The 21,909-nt window shown below is 43.1% G+C and overlaps 2 protein-coding genes across 11 annotated transcripts; both read left to right on the top strand.

The window, feature by feature from the left end:
• The first annotated feature begins 175 nt into the window (after nt 1-175).
• Nucleotides 176-5,004, top strand: fam76b (family with sequence similarity 76 member B). The gene is made up of 10 exons (XM_047607519.1): nt 176-711; nt 1,539-1,603; nt 1,708-1,762; nt 1,880-2,035; nt 2,122-2,306; nt 2,455-2,505; nt 2,617-2,694; nt 2,778-2,913; nt 3,013-3,114; nt 3,872-5,004. Exons 1-10 carry the CDS (start codon nt 625-627, stop codon nt 3,959-3,961), a joined length of 1,005 nt encoding a protein of 334 aa, XP_047463475.1. The 5' UTR covers nt 176-624; the 3' UTR covers nt 3,962-5,004.
• Nucleotides 5,005-7,654: 2,650 nt separating this feature from the next.
• taf1 (TAF1 RNA polymerase II, TATA box binding protein (TBP)-associated factor) lies at nt 7,655-21,581 on the top strand. Of its 10 annotated transcripts, none has more exons than XM_047607302.1 (41): nt 7,655-7,955; nt 8,715-8,829; nt 8,968-9,091; nt 9,178-9,294; nt 9,440-9,562; nt 9,737-9,978; nt 10,105-10,320; nt 10,406-10,648; nt 10,740-10,986; nt 11,066-11,173; nt 11,286-11,453; nt 11,549-11,676; nt 11,926-12,033; nt 12,184-12,357; nt 12,463-12,636; nt 13,159-13,263; nt 13,375-13,575; nt 13,658-13,799; nt 14,222-14,352; nt 14,442-14,522; nt 14,620-14,769; nt 14,866-14,985; nt 15,155-15,330; nt 15,421-15,647; nt 15,733-15,940; nt 16,423-16,588; nt 16,771-16,982; nt 17,105-17,213; nt 17,306-17,404; nt 17,493-17,670; nt 17,788-17,855; nt 17,930-18,052; nt 18,148-18,240; nt 18,356-18,440; nt 18,530-18,597; nt 19,286-19,402; nt 19,757-19,864; nt 20,061-20,156; nt 20,348-20,573; nt 20,702-20,873; nt 21,054-21,581. In XM_047607302.1, the coding sequence occupies exons 2-41, from the start codon at nt 8,716-8,718 to the stop codon at nt 21,268-21,270; spliced, it is 5,964 nt and encodes a 1,987-aa protein (XP_047463258.1). In that variant the 5' UTR covers nt 7,655-7,955; nt 8,715; the 3' UTR covers nt 21,271-21,581. The 10 variants fall into 10 exon arrangements, with proteins under 10 accessions (XP_047463258.1, XP_047463254.1, XP_047463250.1 ...); XM_047607298.1 differs by having other exon boundaries at nt 16,423-16,594; XM_047607294.1 differs by having other exon boundaries at nt 14,620-14,784; nt 16,423-16,594.
• The last annotated feature ends 328 nt before the right edge of the window (nt 21,582-21,909 follow it).

Raw genomic sequence — 21,909 nt, 5'->3', positions numbered from 1 at the left:
AATCGTTATTTTAGAGACTAAATAGCTTTGTGCAAGTGGCAAGTTAATATCATGATTAAATGGTGTGAAAGTGTGTCGACTTAATCGGGGCGCGCGATTGGCTCTGGAGATTTCAAAACATAAATCCCGCGGACGGATGTTGTGTCGCGATAGGTTTCCTTTCTTCTTCGGGAGCCGTCGGCCACTTCCGGTTACATGACGACGACGACGGCGTTGATACAAAAAAAGAGAAGGAAAACACAAGGAAAATACATTTCTCGGCGAGAGCAGCTGAAACTTGACACAATTAGGCAGATTGATGTTAGCGGGTTGCTTATGCGGCGACACAACCAACGACGGACGTCAAGTTAGTGTGGCCGGATAACGATACAGGCAGCGGAGGATCCCAGATATTTGGAGTTTATTGTTCCTCTCTTCGCCTGCTCCCTCCAGCTAAGCTATTTCTGTGTTGCCCTGCGCTGCATAGCCGAGCTAGCTGACGTTAGCCAACGCTGGATGCCAACGCGGTGTTCTTACTGCTCAGTTTAACAAGCGCCTAGGAAGTAAACAGCGCCGTTAATCCGTTCAGTTTGCAGCTGGACTCCCGCTACCCCCGGCTAGCTCAGTCACTTCAGTTGGGCAAGAATGGCAACATCGGCTCTGTACGCCTGTACGAAGTGTAACCAGCGGTACCCCTTCGAGGAGCTGTCGCAGGGCCAGCAACTGTGCAAGGTTTGGGAGTGTGTGTGGGATCGAGGATGACCGTAAACGAGACATAAACAGTCGGATCGTTAGGAGTGTAGAGGTGTTATTGCCGCCCGGGCGTGATGGTGTTACGACCAGCAGCAGGTTAGACGGGCTCTGATTATGTAACAAGTTGGAAAGCGATCGTACTAACGTAACCATGTTTAGATCCGTCCTGATCACAGGGCTGTTTATTAAAAGAGTAATGCCACCATCACGTCAGATCTTTACTACTGAATATTCTCCCATTGAGCATTAAAACGATTCAGCTGTTAATGAAAAGCACGACTGTACAAGCTCACCAACGTGTTGCTCCCAGAGCTTTAAATTGCAACTGAGGAGGTTAAAGAGGAGCAGGGCAATCCCAAAGCCTTGATCCTAAAACAAACCCTTTTTTCATACTGATTCAGATTTCAGCACTTTTATTAAATTTATTATTTCTTGGACTTTTATTTGCACTGTTTCAAGTGCAAGTCCATTTGATTAATTGTCAGTTTTTTTTTCAGGTACAGACTTGTACAAACGGTTACAGAGTAGTGGCAATGCTTCATAGTAGTGATTGTTTCTGTTGATGTTCACGGTTGGTTGAAGGAACACATATCACGGCTAGTCCAACGGTTATAACTTTGTTACACACTCTTAAATCAAACAGCGGCCTCTTGACAGATGTCGTCAGCGGCACGTATCAAGTTGCCCTGATTCGCGCTTATTGGCTGGTCTTGTTTCCCATGTGTCAGTGTTCATATTGCAAATGATTTGTCAACTTCTGCCAGCAGGCAGGAGACGACTGATATTTCTTTGTTTTGGTTCCACAGGAGTGTCGCATCGCACACCCAATAGTGAAGTGCACATACTGCAGGTCTGAGTTTCAGCAGGAAAGGTGAGACATGTTGCTCTAATGATGATTTACTCACTCAAATACAACAAGTTTCTTTCCTTTTATGAAATGTGATTTGGATGTAAACTCCTGTTTATCCTTTGCAGCAAAACCAACACGATCTGCAAGAAATGTGCCCAGAATGTCAAACAGTTTGGAACTGTGAGTAGCAGGATTTTATTATTCAGAGGCTATTTTTTTAAGGCCCTGGTGTGTTTGCTGACTCTAGCTTCATTTACTGTGTTTTTTTTTTAACAATGGGGTTGTCTGTCTTTACAGCCCAAACCTTGCCAGTACTGTAACATCATTGCAGCGTTTATTGGGACAAAGTGCCAGCGTTGTACTAACTCAGAGAAGAAATATGGACCCCCACAGACTTGTGAACAGTGCAAACAACAGTGCGCCTTTGACCGTAAGGAGGAGGGCAGGAGAAAGGTATAAACCTAACACACATGCATTTTAAGTATAGAGCAGATGCGTGACACCGTCTCATGCGATACTCTCTCCTACTTGTGTTACAGGTGGATGGAAAACTGCTGTGCTGGCTCTGTACGCTGTCCTACCGTCGTGTCCTCCAGAAGACTAAGGAGCAGAGGAAGGGCTTCGGTTCCTCCAACTCCTCTTCTCTGAATGAGAAAGACCACCACTCCAGACCACACCATCATCACCACCACCACCAACACAGACACAGCAGTTCTCACCACAAGTATGTCCGCTGTTGAGTCACTTCTCTTCCTCTCTCATTCCTGTCCCCGGGCTGCTCAGTCAGATTGTTGATTGTAAGCACATGATTGTGAAATCATTTGTGTATCTATTATCTGCTGTTATTTGCTAAGTTTACCCTTCTGTCACAGATTGAGTGGGAGCCTGAGTCCTGATCAGGAGCAGGGACTGTGGAAACAGAGGTAAAATATTGTTAATATTTCAGTTACATATTGTACCTGAGAAAACAGTGTGTTGATTGTTTTTATGCCCTAATTGTGCCCTAATTATAGTCATCCTGATTTTCTTTGCAGCCATAAATCGTCTTCAATCCAGAAGGAGACCCCAAAGAAGAAACCAAAACTGGAGATGAAGCCATCCAATGGGGACAGGTATGACATTCTGACAGTAGTTATGTTGTAACTATATTTTTCTTCCACCCTTTAGCTTCACGTTCTTTCCTTCCTTCCATCAGTAGTTCCATTACCCAGTCTATGGATTCTGGAGGAACGGACAACTTCATTCTCATCAGTCAACTGAAAGAGGAAGTCATGTCACTGAAGAGACTTCTGCAGCAACGGGATCAGACCATTCTGGAGAAGGACCGAAAGGTAGGTTATCGGCCTCGACGACGACGAATAAAAGCTGCACCTCTGCTAGTTGCTTGCATTTGTTTGAGCTACTGACTGAATGATGAACTTCTCCTCCAGCTCACCGAGCTCAAAGCAGACTTTCAGTATCAGGAGTCAAATATGAGAGTGAAGATGAACCAAATGGAGAAGTCACACAAAGAAGCTATGGAGCAACAGCAGGTAGGAATTGATCCACTGAAGACAACCTTCTTGATAGATTCAACATCATAATTTGTCTTTTTTGAGAAGATTTGCATTTTATCCCCTTCATGGTTCTCATCTTCTTTTTAATCATTAAACCATGCAGTTGTTTTGTCACTATTAAGTGACAAATGTTCTCATTTGCAGCTTCTAATAATTGTAAATCAACACATCCTCTGTCATTTTGCCTACTAATTTATGACCTGTAATATTTTGAAAGCTTCACAATTGTCTTTTAGTCGTGATATTTCATGTTATAAACACTACCACACAAAAGTCTAGACACAATTCAATGAGAAGGTGTGTCCTAATTTTGTTTATTTGAAAAGTATTCACAGGGTCTGTACTGATTTCATGATTGTGCCCCACATAATATGCGGCAGCATGGTACATAAATGAGTCACCTGTTGCATGTGTTTGCACTGTGTTGCCATAGATACAATTGCGGGTGCACCAGTCTGGCCATTTCCTGTCAAACTGTGCTTTTCAGTTTTCATCACAAACTCTTCATTACAAGTGCTGATTTGGATACACCCAAAGGAGTTTTCATCAGTCTAGACAGTTGAAGTTGGCCCATGTTTATCAACTTTCCTAAAGTTAGTCCAGTTAATGCGTTTTCTGCCTTTCAAATCACAACCAAGGCTTGAGATAAACTGTAGCGTCATACTGCAAATGTGTCCAGCTAGGTGTGAGAAATGCTGTGTCTTCTAATGCAGTTTGTTATTTGTTTCCACAGACCAAGAACAGAGAGTTGATGAAACAAGTGGCTGCCCTCTCAAAGGGAAAAAAGTTTGACCGGACTGGGAGTTCTCTGCTGTTGCCCTAACAGTAGGCCAACCAGCGAGTAACAACACAGAGCGGCTTCATACTTGTAACACTGTGAAAGTCTCTCTCCTGTGTTTCCTCATTGCCATCAACATCAATTACTCTTTAATTGGTAAAGCCAGAGACCATGTTGTACATGGAAAACAATTGTTAAATCAAAGAAAGCTTTTCTCTAAATGTCAACGTATTTTAGATATTTTATGGCGACTTTTCCACTGGATCATAGGACGTGACTTTGGATGGAGCCTTCATTTTTAACACTGCCGGGCCAAAACAAAACGCATGGTGTGCATACGTGGATAGCATTCTGTTGACTCAATGTATCCACTTAACCATTATGGATGTCATGCATTTTATTTATTCAACTGTATTTCTTAGCTTTTTTTATTTCCTCACAACATATGAAGAGAACATCCCACATTTTGGGGGTTTCTTCAATAGCAATTAGTTCTATTTTTCTAAATGGATTGTGGAAGACAAGTTCTCCTTAACGGAGGCCATATACATCTTTACAACGTATGCAAATGTGGGAAGGGTGACCACCGAGCTGCTGCTCAACAGTAGAGAAATCTCTCAGTTACAGTTCATAAGACAACCAATGATCATGAAAGGCCGTCTGGTAGACGCCCCTTGGCTGCCCCTCTTTCTCACTGTGTGACAGCTGTAGTGCTTTGCTGTTTCTCTTTAGTGGAACGATTGTAATACTGCATGATTTTACTGCCAGGTACCGGATGGCATTGTGGTCAGACTTCTTTTTGTCCCTCCCTCCTCCTCCTCTTTTACTGAGTTTTTTAAGAATCACTTGTAAATGTATCACTGGGGTCAGCCGTTGTATTTAAACTATTGCTTGTATCTGTTTTAGTGAGTACAGTATGTGTATGGTAAGGCCAGTTGAAATTAACATGTCTGTAGAAGATGCTTTTTAAAGGAACACACCTATCACCCTACATTATTGGGCTGGTTTCATACTGTGGCGTCCAGGATCACTTTTGTACTTTTTTCCAATCCAAGTGTTTTAAAACTATTAAAACTGGCTAAACGGTTGCTGTGTGCTTGTTTTTTTTTTTATTGACATTAGATAGTTGAACTTAAGCTGATCAGCCAAACATTATCGGTGAAGTGAATGGCATCAGTGATCTCGTTGTGATGAAGTGTTCTTCTGGGAAACCTGAGTCTTGGCTTTTATGCGGATGTTACTTTGACACATACCATCGTTGCTGGCGTAACCCACCCCCATGGCAACTGTAAACGGGTGTTCCTCACATCCATGTATTCCCCGTGCACGCAGACCAGGTCATCTTTTTCCACTGCTCCGTAGTCCAGGTCTGACACTCATATGCCAGTTGCAGACACTTTCAGCAGACAACAACACAAACTGTGATACACCTTTCTACCATAAACAGCATCAACTTTCCCAGGAGTTTGAGCTACAGTAACGTTGAGTCTCAGCTGCTCATGGCCCCGTTGTTCGTTCCTTGGATGACTATTGATTCGTACTGACAACTGCAGCCTGGGAACACCCCACAAGGGCGGCAGTTTTGGAGATGCCACTCACCCACTTGTCGGACTATCAGACTTTGGTCAGAATCTCTTAAGTCTTTCCACTTGTCCATTTTTCCTGTTTCTAACTCATGAACTTTGGGGACAAAATGTTTGCTTGTAGCTTCATATACCCACCCACTAACAAGTACCATGAACTGATAACTGGTGCAGGGCTGTGAAGGTTCTCAGTCATCCAGGTCATAGTATATCCAAAAGAGGCGTTGAATAAATGTAGCTGGACTTATACAGTTTCTTGAAGATGGCAAGTTGTGGAGTTGACATCTGTGGGTGTAGCCCATCAGAAATTTGCATGACAAGTGTCTATTAATGACTAGATACTTCTCTGTCATTGTCCCTGTCCTCTTTCCCTAATGAATGATGCTCTAACAACCAATTGTCAGTCAGATGCTTCAGTTTGAGGTACAATGATGGTGAAACTTCTTGGGGACATGAATGATGGCAGATTATATCTCAGTCCACCTCCCCTGTTCAGAGTTTTTTTTTTCCCACCAGTTTGACATAGCTGTCTTCCTTTCCACCTCCTTCAAACCATCTGTCTTCTCTGGCTAAGATTTGGACAAAGGAGTGTCCTCTGTCCTGAAGGTGTAAGCGGACCTCTGACTTGTTTCCTATTGAGCCGACTCTCCTGTGTTTTGCCATGTGTTTGTGGATGAATATTTTGTTTCCCAAATGTACAAGTCTCTACAATCACTGCACTGAACGGCATAAACTACATTGCTCTGTTTTGCTTGGGTGTTTCATTTTGAAATAAACAGGAATTTGTTTGCTGTGTTTCCTGAAAATTCACCGGAGCTTCTCCAGTAGCCAGAAGAACGGATAGTAAGGAGAAGGAGCAAAAACACACCAAACAAACCCACAGGACATGTGGATTCCCCAAATGGGCCTTTGTCAAAGGCTCAAAAAGATATCCCAGAAAGGACAGAGACGAGAACAACAGGAGGAGGAAGACGTAGAATTGAATAAACACCGGTCAGGCATAACATTATGGAGACCTTCCTAATATTGTGTAGGTCTCCCTTGTGCCTCCAACAGTTGTAACTCATTAGAAAATGTGCATGGGCCTTCTGAGGGTGTCCTGTGACGTCGAGTCAGAATGTTGCTAGTGGGGTCTTTTGAGGAGAGGGGCCTCTGTGGATCATACCACAGATACCTGATCAGTTTGGGATCTAGTGAATTTGGAGGCCAGGGCAACATCTTGTGCTATTCTTCATGTTTATTTTGAGTTGTTTCTAAAGTGTCTGTGTCAGGCTGCATCCTGCTGGGGATGGCTGCTGCCATCAAGGAGTGTCATTACTATGGGATGGGTGTGTCAGGTCTGGTCTAGGTGGGTACTACATGTCTAACATCCACATGAATGCCAGGTCCAAAAGTTTCACAGCAGAACATTGAATTGTCACAAGATGGTCAATGTTATTTACTTTGCCTCTCAGCGGTTTCTTGAATTTATGTGCACTCTGTGGGGAAAATGTTTCCAGGAAACGTTGCAGTGCAGTGGTTTTACACTTTTTAAATAAACCATGAACTTGAAGCAAACTATGGTTGCATCTGTGCAGTTACTTAACAGGTTACAAGTAAGCTAATAAAAACGTACTTGCTGAAGTTGTTCATTAGAACGCTACTTACTCAACAAACAAAACACTCTCAAGGCTCTATAAAAATCTAATCTATAAGAGCAGAGAAAGATTCAGCACAAGCATGTGTCCAGTCCTTTGACCAATGTATGTAATGATTTAATAATATAACACAGAAGGATAGGGACATCAAACAATAAACATACAACCATGTGGATTTTGTGGGATAATTAGGGCAGAAATACACAAAATCGCACTATTTTTTTCACTTATCTTCATTTCTGAGGAGTTCCTGGCAGCAAAGGCAAAGCAGCAAAGGCAGAACTGATGAGATAAGGGAAGCAAAGGGAGGACACTAAATAATATCAAAAAAACAAAACAAAAACAAACAAAATGAAGAAGCTGTTGCAGTATCTGCACTCCATTGGAAAATACAACAGAAGAGGGCAGCAATACGCCTTGGATACCTCTTGACTACTGAAACTCGATTAGACGAAGAAGAGCGACAGGAAGTTCTGTAGTTCCTGTTTTTTGTGTGTGAGTTCATAGCGTCATGCTATTCATCCGGGTCACTCGGAGCTTGAGCTAGCTAGTCTGCACGTCGCTTTAGTGCGCGATACACACTAATAAAAACAAAGGTCTGCTTCAAACCAGAGTGCATTAAATTATTGGTGTGTGTTTTCATTTTAACGTAACAAGAAATATGTTTAACTTCAGGCATTTACTTAACGCATTAAACATTAGCTAATGTTTGTGCAGCTACCATTAGCTAACAAACTTAGCTACCCGTGATAGCGCTGGGTAGATTCGGCAAACTGGCGGAATTCTAAGCTTACTGCGACTGAAGCAAAGTTACACAAGGTAAGCGTAAATAACATCTGTGCGATGTATGACATTTCCATTATGGCACGTAGCTTGCGGCTAGATAGGCTCATCGGACGTGTTTTCATACTATAGCACAGCTAACGTTAATGCTATCAGGCTTATTTATTAAGGTTACCTTTCAGTGAAACAATCATCATCACAAGACAGCGTTTGAAGTGGTGGTAGGGGATTAAATACAGCTACAGAGACTTTAATATTCCAATACGCTGGTTAAATGGAGCTCACTTTAGCTATAACGTTAGCTATTGAGCGCTACTAGCAAACCAACTATAGTGCAAAAATAGAAATTCACTATGTTTATTACATTTATTAGCGGTAGGAGATACATGAGGGTGGAGCGGCACCGGGAAGCACGAGCTGTATAACAGCAGCAGAAGAAAGAAAACACATTTCTAGGTGTAATGTCACAGTGCACAGTTGAAGGCATGGACGTGTTTGTAAATACATACTTATACATGTGATGTACTGTGAAATATTTGTAAGATTCTAGCTGGGCTAACAACTGAGAAAACAGAAACTAAAGACCTAAATTGATTTAATGCATTTCAACCTAGCATACATTTAAAATGAATTTAGTCATTTGTTACAAAATATTAACTCACATTATCTTTGATCAAATTCAGTATTGATCCTGCAGGGTCATTCAAGGATGATAGTGTCGCCTATGACTAATGCTTTGAGTCTCTGGGTATTAAAAGATGATCCAAATGCTTACTGCAAATGTTATCTCCTCAGGATGTCGGACTCAGACAGTGACGAGGACCAAGATCGCCCCTTTTCTATAACTGGGTTCCTCTTTGGAAACATCAATGAAGATGGGCAGTTAGAAGACGACAGTGTTTTGGACAATGTGAGTGAAGGGCATGTTTGGTAGAAACGATACATATACCATGGACTGTTTATAATGATTAGATGTTCATACCCGGTTATTTCCCCACCTCTTAACTGAAATGTTAATATCTGTTTCTACTCTGTCTCCCAACATCAGGAGTCCAAAAAGCATCTCGCTGGTTTGGGTACTCTGGGTCTGGGCTCACTCATTACAGAGATCACCGCCAATGAGGATGAGGATAAGGAGGAAAACAGAGACTCTGGTAGTGTGGATGCAGAAGGTGAGTGTAAATATATGAGGAAACCTTGCAGGAATATATCCAAGAGCAGAATGGACTGACATTCTTTGATATTTTGCCTTATCCAGGATGGGTGAAAAGCACTGAAGATGCAGTTGATTATTCTGACATCAGTGAGGTTGCTGAGGATGAGACAAAGAAGTACCGCCAAGCCATGGGGTCTTTGCAGCCCAGCAGGAAAACAGGTGATCATCTTACTGCTCCTTACTATCAGATTTAATTGTTGCTATCGTCAATTAAAAGTTACCATTAGATGACAGTTTTTATTCACATTTTTAAGTTACTTTTTTATTCATGTTGATGTATTTTTTTCAAACTCTTTAATTGTAGACGATGATGATGACTATGATGCTGACTGTGAGGATATTGACTCAAAGCTTATGCCTCCTCCACCACCGCCAAGTCTTTCAGCATCTGCTAAGAAAGATGAACCCTCTTCTCAGAGCACAAATGGTAAGATGTCTTTAAATGTTGCCTTCAGAAAAAGTATGTCCTGACTTTTTCTTCAAGGTTTTGACTGTTTACAGAGTTTCAGCTGAATTCAGTAGCAGTTCATTCAAGGTTCATGGATTTTAATTTTGTGCTAATCTGTACTGCTGTTGTGACTTATCGCGTCTCTCATAGCAGTTGGAGAAGATGGCGACGGCATCATTTTGCCTTCCATTATTGCACCTTCTTCTACGGCTGATAAGGTTGACTTCAGCAGCTCCTCAGACTCTGAGTCAGAAACTGACCGCCCCTGCCAGGGTTCTGGGACAGGAGGCCCACCAGACAGACTCAACCTCCCGCTTGCTGGAATCATGCAGAAAGATGCAGCCAAAGCATTACCAGGTGTCACAGAGCTCTTTCCAGAGTTTAGGCCTGGAAAGGTAGGGCATTTTTACAGGCACTGTTCTAAGTTGAAATTCAATGTTGGGCATGTTAATAGTGTATGTCATTGTTTTGAATTCAATGAGCGCACTGACACCAATTTTATTATGTATACATTCTACAAGGTGCTTAGGTTCTTACGACTCTTTGGTCCTGGAAAGAACATGCCATCAGTTTGGAGGAGTGCCCGCAGGAAAAAGAAACGGAAACACAGAGACCATCAACCTGGGACGCCTCCTCCAGAAGGAGAGCCCTCAGAACAAAGCCAGGACAAGAAATCTGGATGGATTTACGAGTATGCAGCACCCCCACCTCCAGAACAGTGTCTCTCTGATGATGAGGTATATTCTATGCTTTCAAAATATGGGTAGCAGCCTGGCAGTGTAATCTTTTCAAACACCTTACATGCTTTTCTCTGCTGTCCAGATAACCATGATGGCTCCGGTAGAATCAAAGTTTTCACAGTCATGTGGTGATGGGGACAAGGAGACAGAGTCTCGACCTAAAGTGGCAGAATGGAGATATGGGCCAGCCCAGCTCTGGTACGACATGCTAGGAGTCTATGAGGATGGAAGTAATTTCAGCTATGGATTCAAGCTTAAGGAACAGACGTCCGACGAGCCTCAGAAGCAGGATTTGCCTAAAGAAGTACCTGAGACTTCTCAAGAGGTGTGCACACAAAGATGTCTTTAATCATAACAAGGAAATTACAATGATCATTATACTAATATTGTGTTTAATGTGTCTGTACGTTCACAAGTACGACAACAGCAACTTCACTAATGATGATGACATTGACGGTGGTCATGATGAGGATGGAAATAAACAAAGGCAGGCCCTAGAGAATGAGCTTTTCCTGATGGTCACTCAACTGCAATGGGAGGAGGACATCATTTGGAATGGAGAGGACGTAAAACACAAGGGCACCAAGACTCAGCGAGCCAGTCTGGCAGGGTGGCTTCCTTCTAGTATGACCCGCAATGCCAATGCTTATAATGCACAGCAGGGTAAGATGTCAGGAAATAAAAATACTGAAGAAATGTTGTAGTGTGTAAAAGAAATATGACAATCCGTTTATTCTTACAGGTCTGACAAGAAGCAATTCCCAGCTGGTGCCGCCTACTCCTCCACCGATGCCCAAAGTTTCTTCCATCACTGGCTCTAAGCGGGAAAAAAACAGCCATGATAATCACGGTGAGTTTATTTGGTGATCACGATACAGACAATGGATTCACGGTTAAATAAAGTATCTATCTAATCAGATCTCATCTGTTGTATACATGTATGTTTTTTTGTTACTCTGCAGCCTCTCAGGAAGAAGACTGTCCCTGGTTCTCAATTTTTCCCATTGACAATGAAGAGTTAGTGTACGGACGCTGGGAGGACAACATTATCTGGGATGACCAGGAGATGGATCACTTGCTCTCCCCACCTGTCCTCACTCTGGATCCAAATGATGAGAATATAGTTCTAGGTACATTGTTCTGCTTTTTCCAAAGCTGACATCTTTCAACATTAGCCGTAGCCTGTTTCAGTTTATTTCGCTACATACTGCGATGTCTCTTACAGAAATTCCTGATGAAAAGGAAGAGGCAACCTCGCACTCCCCATCAAAGGAAAATAAGAAGGAAACTGCAATCAAAAAGAGCCGCATCCTACTGGGGAAAACCGGGGTGATTAAAGATGAGCCCCAGCAGGTGTGTCATCTCACCAGGCCATGCATCCGCATTTATTTTATAATTAAAGATGTCAGATTACAAAATGTGGGCTGTGTAATGGAGGAGCAGATATAGTGAAATTAAACTGATGGTATACTTATGTGGCTAAAATATTCTTAACATTATTATTTACACTTATTCCTGTCATAGAGGGGGACATTTTACACTGGTTTTCTTATAGTTCTGTGGAAAAACAGATGCTACAATCAATGTTTCCTCCCAATGCAGAACATGTCCCAACCTGAGGTGAAGGATCCCTGGAACCTGTCCAACGATGAGTTCTACTATCCCAAACAGCAAGGCCTTAGGGGAACCTTTGGTGGCAACATCATTCAGGTAAAAATCTCCACACAATAATACATAAATCTGATGTGAGATATTCTGTAAATTTCCAGCAGAACCTTGCCAAATTCTGTATTTCTAGAATAGATCCAGAGCTGTAACCAGACAATTCTTATATTTTGAACTCATTTTCTGTCTTGACAGCACTCCATCCCAGCATTAGAGCTGAGGCAGCCTTTCTTCCCCACTCACATGGGGCCCTCGAAGCTCCGCCAGTTTCATCGACCGTCTCTGAAGAAGTACTCGTTCGGGGCTTTGGCTCAACCAGGTCCACATGCTGTTCAGCCACTGCTCAAACACATCAAGAAGAAGGCCAAGGTGGAGCCCTGCTCAAAACAATTACTGTTATTTGAGCGATCTTATCATTGCCATTTTCACATTAACGTTGCATTGAATATATGTTTTAATGTGATTTGTGGACAGATGCGAGAGCAAGAACGGCAGGCATCTGGAGGAGGAGATATGTTCTTCATGAGAACCCCACAGGACTTGACTGGCAAAGATGGAGATCTGATCCTAGCTGAGTACAGCGAAGAATATGCTCCTCTCATAATGCAAGTCGGCATGGCTACCAAGATCAAAAACTACTACAAAAGGGTAGAGTATATATATTTTTTTCCTTACCTCTCTTAAGATTTAGTAGAGATGGGCAGATGAAGCCTTGTGAAGCTTTTGAGGCTTCTTCCTGATTGTACCGAAAAAAGATTCGAAGCTTCAAAGCATCAAAGACAGACCCTACCGGTGACATCTAGTGGTCAGCTGCAATTATAGCAGCAACACGGGCATTTCGCGTCTCCTTATAATGAGTGAAGCAGCGCCAAAGATTCGAATCAGCCACCTCACTTCCGGTGTTTCGTTGTGACGTATGAAGCTTCAAACGTCATCGGTCACGTGATTACGGAGATTTGATACAAGCCTCCACACAGCGTTTCGAATCAGTCTGCTTCAACAGAGTGAAACAGGCTTTGGAGTCTCCGTATCAAACGTCCCATCTCTAAGATTTAGCATTTGTCACTTTTGTTCTAGTGAGAATCAAATCCCGTGATTGCCACATTTGTTCTTGTCTCTTCTGGAAGTAGTTGTTAAGACAAAGTATACCACGGTTACTGCATTTTTCAGAAACCAGGAAAAGATCCAGGAGCCCCTGACTGCAAATATGGAGAGACTGTGTATTGCCACACATCCCCTTTTCTGGGTTCTCTGCATCCTGGACAGCTGCTCCAGGTTAGTGCCATCAAAGATTTGATATGAACTTTAAGTGAATGGATACATGACACATCACTAGTCTGCTACCATGGCAATTGGAGATAATATTTCCTTTTCTTTTTCTTTTAGGCATTTGAAAACAACCTCTTCCGTGCTCCAATCTACCTGCATAAGATGCCAGAGACAGATTTCCTGGTTCTACGAACACGACATGGGTACTACATTAGAGAGCTTGTGGACATCTTTGTAGTTGGTCAGGAGTGCCCTTTGTTTGAAGTTCCAGGACCAAACTCGAAACGAGCCAATACTCACATCAGAGACTTCCTGCAGGTATGGTTATATGCAAGACCTCTCTCAGGATCTTAAGATTATTATTGCCACAGATGCTCAGTTGTCAGTTTGTGTTCTGTAGGTGTTCATCTACCGCTTGTTCTGGAAGAGCAAGGATCGGCCCCGGAGAATCCGCATGGAGGATATAAAGAAAGCCTTCCCATCTCACTCAGAGAGCAGCATTAGGAAACGACTCAAACTCTGTGCTGACTTCAAACGTACAGGTAGACTTCACACATTGCCCACCTTTAAGTGAGCATCACCGTGGATTTCACCAACCAAACACAGATGTGCTGAACCAGGGAAATGTTGAGGTTATAAAGAGATTGTGTGCCGTTGAAGATGCAGGAGTTCAGCAGTGTGTGTGTGTGCCTTGAATTGACAGACAGGAATCTGAACAGGGAAAGAACTTTTTACGCCTACTATGGATTTTACCCTGCAGGTAAGACGTAGGCTTAAGTATAGTGTAAGAGATAGGATTTGGTTGTTCAGTTTCACCACTTCATGTTTTTCTACAGTGTGCCTATGATGAAAATAGAACTATATGTATATTTCTTAATATTTTTGTTCATCACACTGTCTTCTGTGAATAAGCAATCACAGAAGGTGAGAGAAAATTCCTAAAGTGTCTTTGCCTTTATGCTAGGAATGGACTCAAACTGGTGGGTACTTAAGCCTGACTTCAGATTACCTACTGAGGAAGAGATTAGGGCCATGGTGTCCCCAGAGCAGTGCTGCGCCTATTACAGCATGCTGGTGGCAGAGCAGAGGCTCAAGGTAACCGCTTTTCCGTTCAGATGACTTTTAGTAAGTTAAATTAATTAAGTATTATGTCTATTAAACTACAAGTTATTTGCCCCCTCTAGGATGCTGGATATGGTGAGAAATCCTTCTTTGCTCCAGAGGAGGAGAATGAAGAGGACTTCCAAATGAAGATTGACGATGAGGTATTGGCACAAGTGCTCCCTCAAACCTGATGCAGACATCACATGACAGGAAGATGTTTTGATTTACATCATGCTGATTCTGTTTCACGTACTACAGGTGCGGACAGCTCCTTGGAACACAACAAGAGCCTTCATTTCTGCCATGAAGGGGAAGTGTCTGTTGGAGGTTACAGGTGTGGCTGATCCTACGGGCTGTGGAGAAGGTTTCTCCTACGTGAAAGTGCCAAACAAGCCCACACAACAGAAGGTCTCATTATCTCAAGTGAAGTTCTGCCATATTAGTTTTAATTTTTGTCAACGTTCAGGTTTGCGCAACTGTTAGAAACTTTGGTTTTTCTTTCAGGATGATAAAGAGCCACAGCCTGTCAAGAAGACAGTGACCGGGACAGATGCCGATCTGAGGAGGCTCTCGCTGAAGAATGCCAAGCAGCTGCTGCGCAAGTTTGGTGTTCCAGAGGAGGAGGTAAGCGTTTGGAACTAATGTTGGATAATACACAGATTAAGGTTGAATGAGAAAATCCCTGGATTGATCTCAATCATTTGTCAGGAGACATGACTTGTCTTTTTGCTTGGATTATTTAACACACCTTTGAAAGCTTGTTAAAGCGATTATGTGTTTCTTTGTGTTTTAGATCAAGAAATTGTCGCGATGGGAGGTCATCGATGTAGTGAGAACCATGTCGACAGAGCAAGCGCGCTCAGGCGAGGGACCAATGAGCAAGTTTGCCAGAGGCTCTCGTTTCTCTGTAGCTGAACACCAAGAACGATACAAAGAAGAGTGTCAGAGGATCTTTGACCTGCAGAACAAGTGAGCCTCTCATTTACCATTATTTATGTCGTTCATTATCCTGCCTGTGCACACTGTGAGCCGTTCTCCTTTGCTGCACCCCGATTTTAGAGTGTTGGAGTCGACAGAGGTGCTTTCCACAGACACAGACAGCAGTTCAGCAGAAGATAGTGACTTTGAGGAGATGGGGAAAAACATTGAGAACATGCTGCAGAACAAAAAGACCAGCTCCCAGCTTTCCCGTGAGAGGGAAGAGCAGGAGAGGAAGGAACTGCAGAGGATGCTGATGGGCGAGGAGAGCGACAACAAAGGACGCAAGGAGCGGCGCAAAGGCTTGTGTACGTTTCAGTTTCTCATTGTAAATGAAGTCTAGTTAAATATAAACATGTCTAACTGTCGACTTCACTTCCATCCACTTTATAGCCAGTTCCCTGTCCACCAGCTCCCACAAAGATGATGACACATCCTCTGTCACCAGCCTGAACTCCTCGGCAACAGGACGGCGACTCAAGATCTATCGCACCTTCAGGGACGAGGATGGCAAGGAATATGTCCGCTGTGAGACAGTGCGCAAAGCTGCTGTCATCGACGCCTACACAAGGATCAGAACCACCAAGGATGATGAATTCATGTGAGTCTCTGTAATGAAACTCCAGTTCTCATCTTGAAGTAAGAACCTGTCCAAAGGGAATGACCAGTCGGGCTGTTTTATAACCAGAGTGCCAAAAGAATATTGTACAAAGCTACTCTTAACTGGGCAGGATTTAATTCATCCAAAGAATGTAATAATAACAATTCACGTCTTGGCTACAACTTTGATCATTAATACGAAAACCGACTTAGACAAATCTTGACACATCAAACATTTGGCACAGACTCTTAAATTAAGCTTGCATCAGATTATGCACTTGTTTGGCCAATGTGTTTGAAATGTGCTGAAAGTTTTACTCATTAAAAGTGGAACTAGAAGCTCAGCTTTATGCTGTTATTACACATGGTGGACATGAACCCGGCTCAGACGTCCTCTTGTAGTATTGTCTCTTAATTGGATCTGGTGCCATCGCCATTGAACCAGTGAGTAATAACTTATACTGTCAATCTTTGTGGCTGCAGACGAAAGTACGCCCTCTTTGATGAGCAGCATCGAGAGGAGATGAGGAAAGAGCGCCGGCGCATTCAGGAGCAGCTGAGGAGGTTGAAGAGAAACCAAGAGAAGGACAAGATCAAGGGACCCCCAGAGAAGAAGACCAAGAAGGTCAAGGAGCGACCAGACCTCAAGGTAAAAGTAAGCTTGCTGATTCAGTACTATTCCCTATTCTTATTTTCTCTTCACCATATTCTTGGCACTGAGATTAAGCCGAACATAATTTTAATCTGCCAGTCTATTGTGGTTTTCCAGTATCATTAAACAGCACATGTAGATTATTGTCTTGTTCCTTAATGTTTGCCTCTTTTCCCTAGCTAAAGTGCGGCGCATGTGGAGCCATTGGGCACATGAGGACCAACAAGTTCTGTCCGCTGTATTATCAAACCAACGCCCCGCCCTCTAACCCCGTTGCCATGACAGAGGAGCAGGAGGAGGAGCTGGAAAAGACCGTCATCCACAACGATAATGAGGAGCTGATCAAGGTGGAGGGCACTAAGATTGTGCTGGGCAAGCAGCTCATTGAAAGGTAGCGGATTGTCATTTTCCCTCCTCTTACCGCTGTGGATATTTATCAAGGAATCTATTTGCCCTCATGCAATTTTAATAAATGGATCGTCCAAGGTGTGTAACGCCTTTTTTCTCCTGCAGTGCTGACGAGGTGCGCAGAAAGTCTTTAGTGCTCAAGTTCCCCAAACAACAGCTGCCACCAAAGAAGAAGAGACGTGTAGGCAGCGCAGTCCATTGTGATTACCTCAATGTAAGAACAGTTTTACAACTTGTTGCATCTCAATGAAAAGTGAGTTCCTCTTTTAGTGGCTTTAAACTATCTCTGTGTTCTGTTGTTGACAGAAACCTCACAAAGCCATCCACCGCCGGCGCACTGACCCCATGGTAACCTTGTCGTCTGTACTAGAAAGCATCATCAATGACATGCGGGATCACCCCAACGTAAGATTTCTCAAATGCACACACCTTATCATTTCCCCATACACCACTTGTATTTCGCTTATCTACTACCTTTTCATCTTCCATACAGACATACCCTTTCCACACACCAGTCAATGCCAAGGTTGTCAAGGACTATTATAAGATCATCACCCGGCCCATGGACCTGCAGACACTACGGGATAATGTACGCAAGCGGATGTACCCATCTAGGGAGGAGTTCCGTGAAGCAGTGGAGCTCATCGTCAAAAACAGCGCCACCTACAATGGTAAAGTTAAGACAATGATGCGCAACAGTCTGCTGTAAAGTACCTGCTGTGAAGTCTTGCTTTGAATTCAGAAAGACATCAGTGTATTGAGACAGCTCTCTGATTTTGTCTCACTAGGGGCAAAGCATCCAATAACACAAGTGGCACAGTCTATGTTGGACCTGTGTGACACTAAACTGAAAGAGGTGAGTGAATGTCAGCAGCAGTGAAGATTTTTGCCTCAGTTAGTTTCCCTATTAACCACTGAATCTGTGTGCAGAAGGAGGACAGGCTGGTGAGGCTGGAGAAAGCCATCAATCCCCTGCTGGATGATGACGATCAGGTGGCCTTCTCCTTCATCCTGGACCACATTGTGACCCAGAAAATGATGATGGTTCCTGACGTGAGTCACCTTCTTCCTCCTCTTTGTCACCTAAGTCTATTTGAGAACAGTGAATCAGTATAAGTCTCATTCTGCCTTTGTCATCTTGTTTGTAGTCCTGGCCGTTTCACCATCCTGTCAACAAAAAGTTTGTGCCAGATTATTACAAGGTAATCGTAAACCCCATGGATCTGGAGTCCGTCCGCAAGGTGAGAGGTTCAGAAGATGCCACTCATGCAGTAAATATAATCATTCAGTTTGAGAAGGAAAAACAAAGAAGCTTATAAATGTCCGTCTGTGAATGTGTGACTTGTTGTTCAACAGAACATCTCCAAACATAAATACCAGAATCGAGATGCGTTCCTCTCAGATGTCAGTCTCATCCACACGAACAGCATCAAGTACAATGGTAAATATTTTCATCACACGATGTCACCATGATGTCAGTGTCTGTTAAGTTGTGCAGTTGAACAAGTGTTGTCCCTGTGTGTTCAACAGGCCCTGACAGTCCTTACACCAAGACAGCCCTGGATATTGTCAATGTGTGCAAGCAGACCTTGGCAGAGGTACGCTGAATCTACTTTGCACTTTGAGTATTGCACCAAGTTACATCAAGCTGAGCTGATTTAGTGTAATACGAGCTTCCCTTTTTTCCACATACCCTGTTACAGCACTATGCTTTAATGCAAACTAGTGATGTCCATCATGGTACCATTGCATCATATGCACTTTGCTTACACAAAGTCATCTACATTACATTGCTAGTCACGATGCAAATTTTTCATACAGCATCTTTTTTTTAACCACTTCCCTATTGCAACAGATGGCAGTAAAATTTGAACATGTTTAAAGTTGTAAATTAGCTGACAGCTTGTCCTAAAAAGCAACCCACCACAACAAACTACAGGTATATCCTCATCCAGCAGTGTTAATCATCATATGAACATTCTTATTAAAAGTCATTCATTTAGTTTGGGGCACATTGAAGACGTAGTATGAGTCTGTGTTAAGTCAGTCAGTTGTTTTAGATCAGCCTGTTTCAGAATAGTTATTATATCAGCACAAGTTACTTATAACCTACTTAGAAATGATGATCTATACAAAAAATAATGTCTATGTCCATATTTGGTTGACTTCAGAGCACATCCACGTTACTACTGCCCCAAGATCTGCAAGTGTTATGATGAGGGGGTTTACATGTGGTCCATAATGTCCATACTTTATCATCATCATCATCTGTTTTTGTGTTTCCAGTATGATGAGCACTTGACACAGTTGGAGAAAGACATCTCTACTGCTAAAGAGGCAGCTCTGGATGCAGCTGACTTAGAGAGTCTGGACCCAATGACGCCTGGGCCTTACACACCACAGGTAAGACTGCATCCAGAGGACTTGTTCTCATTCACCAGCATGGCACATGGTGGCTTCCTGGGTGTCCGATTTTCTCAAACCCACTCTGTTAAAAGGCCTAAGGTTACCAACTCATTTTAGTGAGTCCAGCAAAGTAGTCAAACATTCTGATGTGCAGTAGCTTCCTTGCCACACCCTGTAGTGCTCCTTGTTCTCTGTACTAACTCTCCTTTCCAGACTTTCACGTTTCATTTCTACGGTCTAGTTTCTTCACTGTAGTGTCTTCTTTCTCCCCACCGTTTTTTTCCTCCTTCACTCCTGTCCTCTCGTCCTGTCTCTCCCTTTGTGTGTGCCGCTCTGTGTGGTGTTGGCCAGCCTGCTGATATGTTTGACAGCGGAGCTTCAGTGAGTCTGCCCAGAGAGCCCAGCAGCCTTTTCTCTGAGGGACCTCTAGTGGTTGCTCCAGAGAAGAGAGGGGGGCAGGTATGGAGAGACAGAAACAGGGCTTGCAACCACACGCCACCTCTCCTCAAATTATCCTCAAGCATCCAGCTTCTTCCAGCGCTTTTGTTGTACTTGTTTACTTAAAGATCATTTGGTACACAAGAATATTACAGTTACCATCACAATCTGACTTTTGGCAAGTTTGCTCTCTGACTTATCTTATTCTGCTTCTCAGGGACGGCACATGAGAAGACCTGGAGAAGAAGAATCAGATGTGGACATTGAAGGATTTGAGGAGGAGGATGATGGGAAACCCAAGACTCCTGCTCCGGTAAGAAAGATAGAAGTCCTCAGCACTGTACAGTTTATACAAATGTTTACTTTCTTGGCACCCAGTGCATTCAAGACATCTATTTATGAAAGTAATTATTACCAGAATCAGAAATTAGGACAATTGAACTTTGGAAAATGTGGAAATTTTATTATCATGCTCATTGTGTTCTTGGTGGGCTTTGTCTCCAGGCAGAGGATGCTGAAGGAGATCTGGAGGATGAAGATGACGAAGAGGAGATGCTGCTGTCACCTCGCAGACGGGGGCATCATGACCAGGAGGAAGAGGAAGACGACGAAGACGACGACGACAGAAGATCTAACCGCCCGGACCAAGCCAGTGTGCTGTATCAGGACCTGCTAATGTCTGACGGAGAGGAGGACGCCAGCGAAGAGGAAGGGGACAACCCTTTCTCCTGTAAGTACTTTTATTAGCAGTGTAACTAAATTTGTCAATATATGGCTCTCTACAATTTCCTCCTACGTTAAAAAAACTGTTTGCATATTTGAGTCAGAGACTAAAATTATGTTATGTGCCCCTTCCAGCCATACAACTATCAGAGAGCGGCAGTGACTCTGACAGGGAGGTTGATGTGCGACCTGCACCTCCACGGAGAGCTCAAGAGACGGCCCGCATGGGCATGGAGCAGGACGAGAGCATGATGTCATATGAAGGGGATGGACATGATGAGCCGCACATGGAGGACAGCAATGTCAGGTATAACAGGCCATCAGTACTGCATCACAATACTAATAGCAGTATAATTATTAGATGTACATTGATGCTTAATTTCTGAATACACTGTTAAGTGATACTATAGCAGGGATTTCTGTACTACTGAATTGTGGCTCATGTGGCTTGGCATCTCTTTCCTTCTTGCCCGCTCTCCTGATTCAGTTACGGCAGTTATGACGAGAGTCGTAGCCAGTTACAGCCGTCCAGCATGGGAAACGGAGAGGAGTACGGCATCAGCGAAGAGGAGGAGGAAGATGATGAAGACGAAGCCCGGAGGAGAGGCCCGGCTGTGCTCTCCCAGGTCCAGCTCAGTGAAGATGAGGAGAGCGAAGAGTTCCGATCTATTGGGGGAGACAGCGACATGGACTCTGACAACTGAAATCTTTCATGAAACGTAAAGTTCTTTACTTGACGCAGTATCACGAAAACACTGTTTCTCAACTGAGAAAATATGACTTCTCAGGTATATATGTACATTCTTTTTATTTTGTAAATGATGCATAGTGTTTATAGCTTCCTGCTGTGGCTCTGTCACAAGACAGTGCATTGTAAATTTCGGTTTGCCTTCAATATGTTGAAAGAAAACCACAGTGTCTGTCTTAACACGGAACAGCGTGTTCCATGTTTTGTACTATTTTAACTCAAGTATAACCCGCACTGAAAAAAATGAAAATAAAAAAATAGAATAAACATGCTTTTGCATCTCTCTTTCTCACTCATTCATTGGTTAACTCTGCTCTTTTCTCTTGGGGCTTAGTTAGTGGATCAGGACAGTTCAGGTCCATGTAGTCTACCCTCCCATTTGACAGTTCCACATCATTATGACCACCTGTGTTTGAAACTATGAGGGAGGATGATTACAGACAAAATAGTTTTCTTCCTTGGAATTGTGAAAATCTAGTTCAAGAGTTTTTTGTGTAGTAATGGAGGTCGCAATGCAAGAGAGGAGCTTTGGATGAAGGGTAATAAATGACTAACACAAGGTTTGAAGCATTTAAGTAAATGAAATAAATCACGA

Source organism: Mugil cephalus, chromosome 15 (assembly GCF_022458985.1).
Source record: "Mugil cephalus isolate CIBA_MC_2020 chromosome 15, CIBA_Mcephalus_1.1, whole genome shotgun sequence".
Taxonomy (NCBI): Eukaryota; Metazoa; Chordata; class Actinopteri; order Mugiliformes; family Mugilidae; genus Mugil; species Mugil cephalus.
The sequence above is the reverse complement of the archived record's forward strand: the minus strand, read 5'-3'. Positions and strand labels throughout refer to the sequence as shown.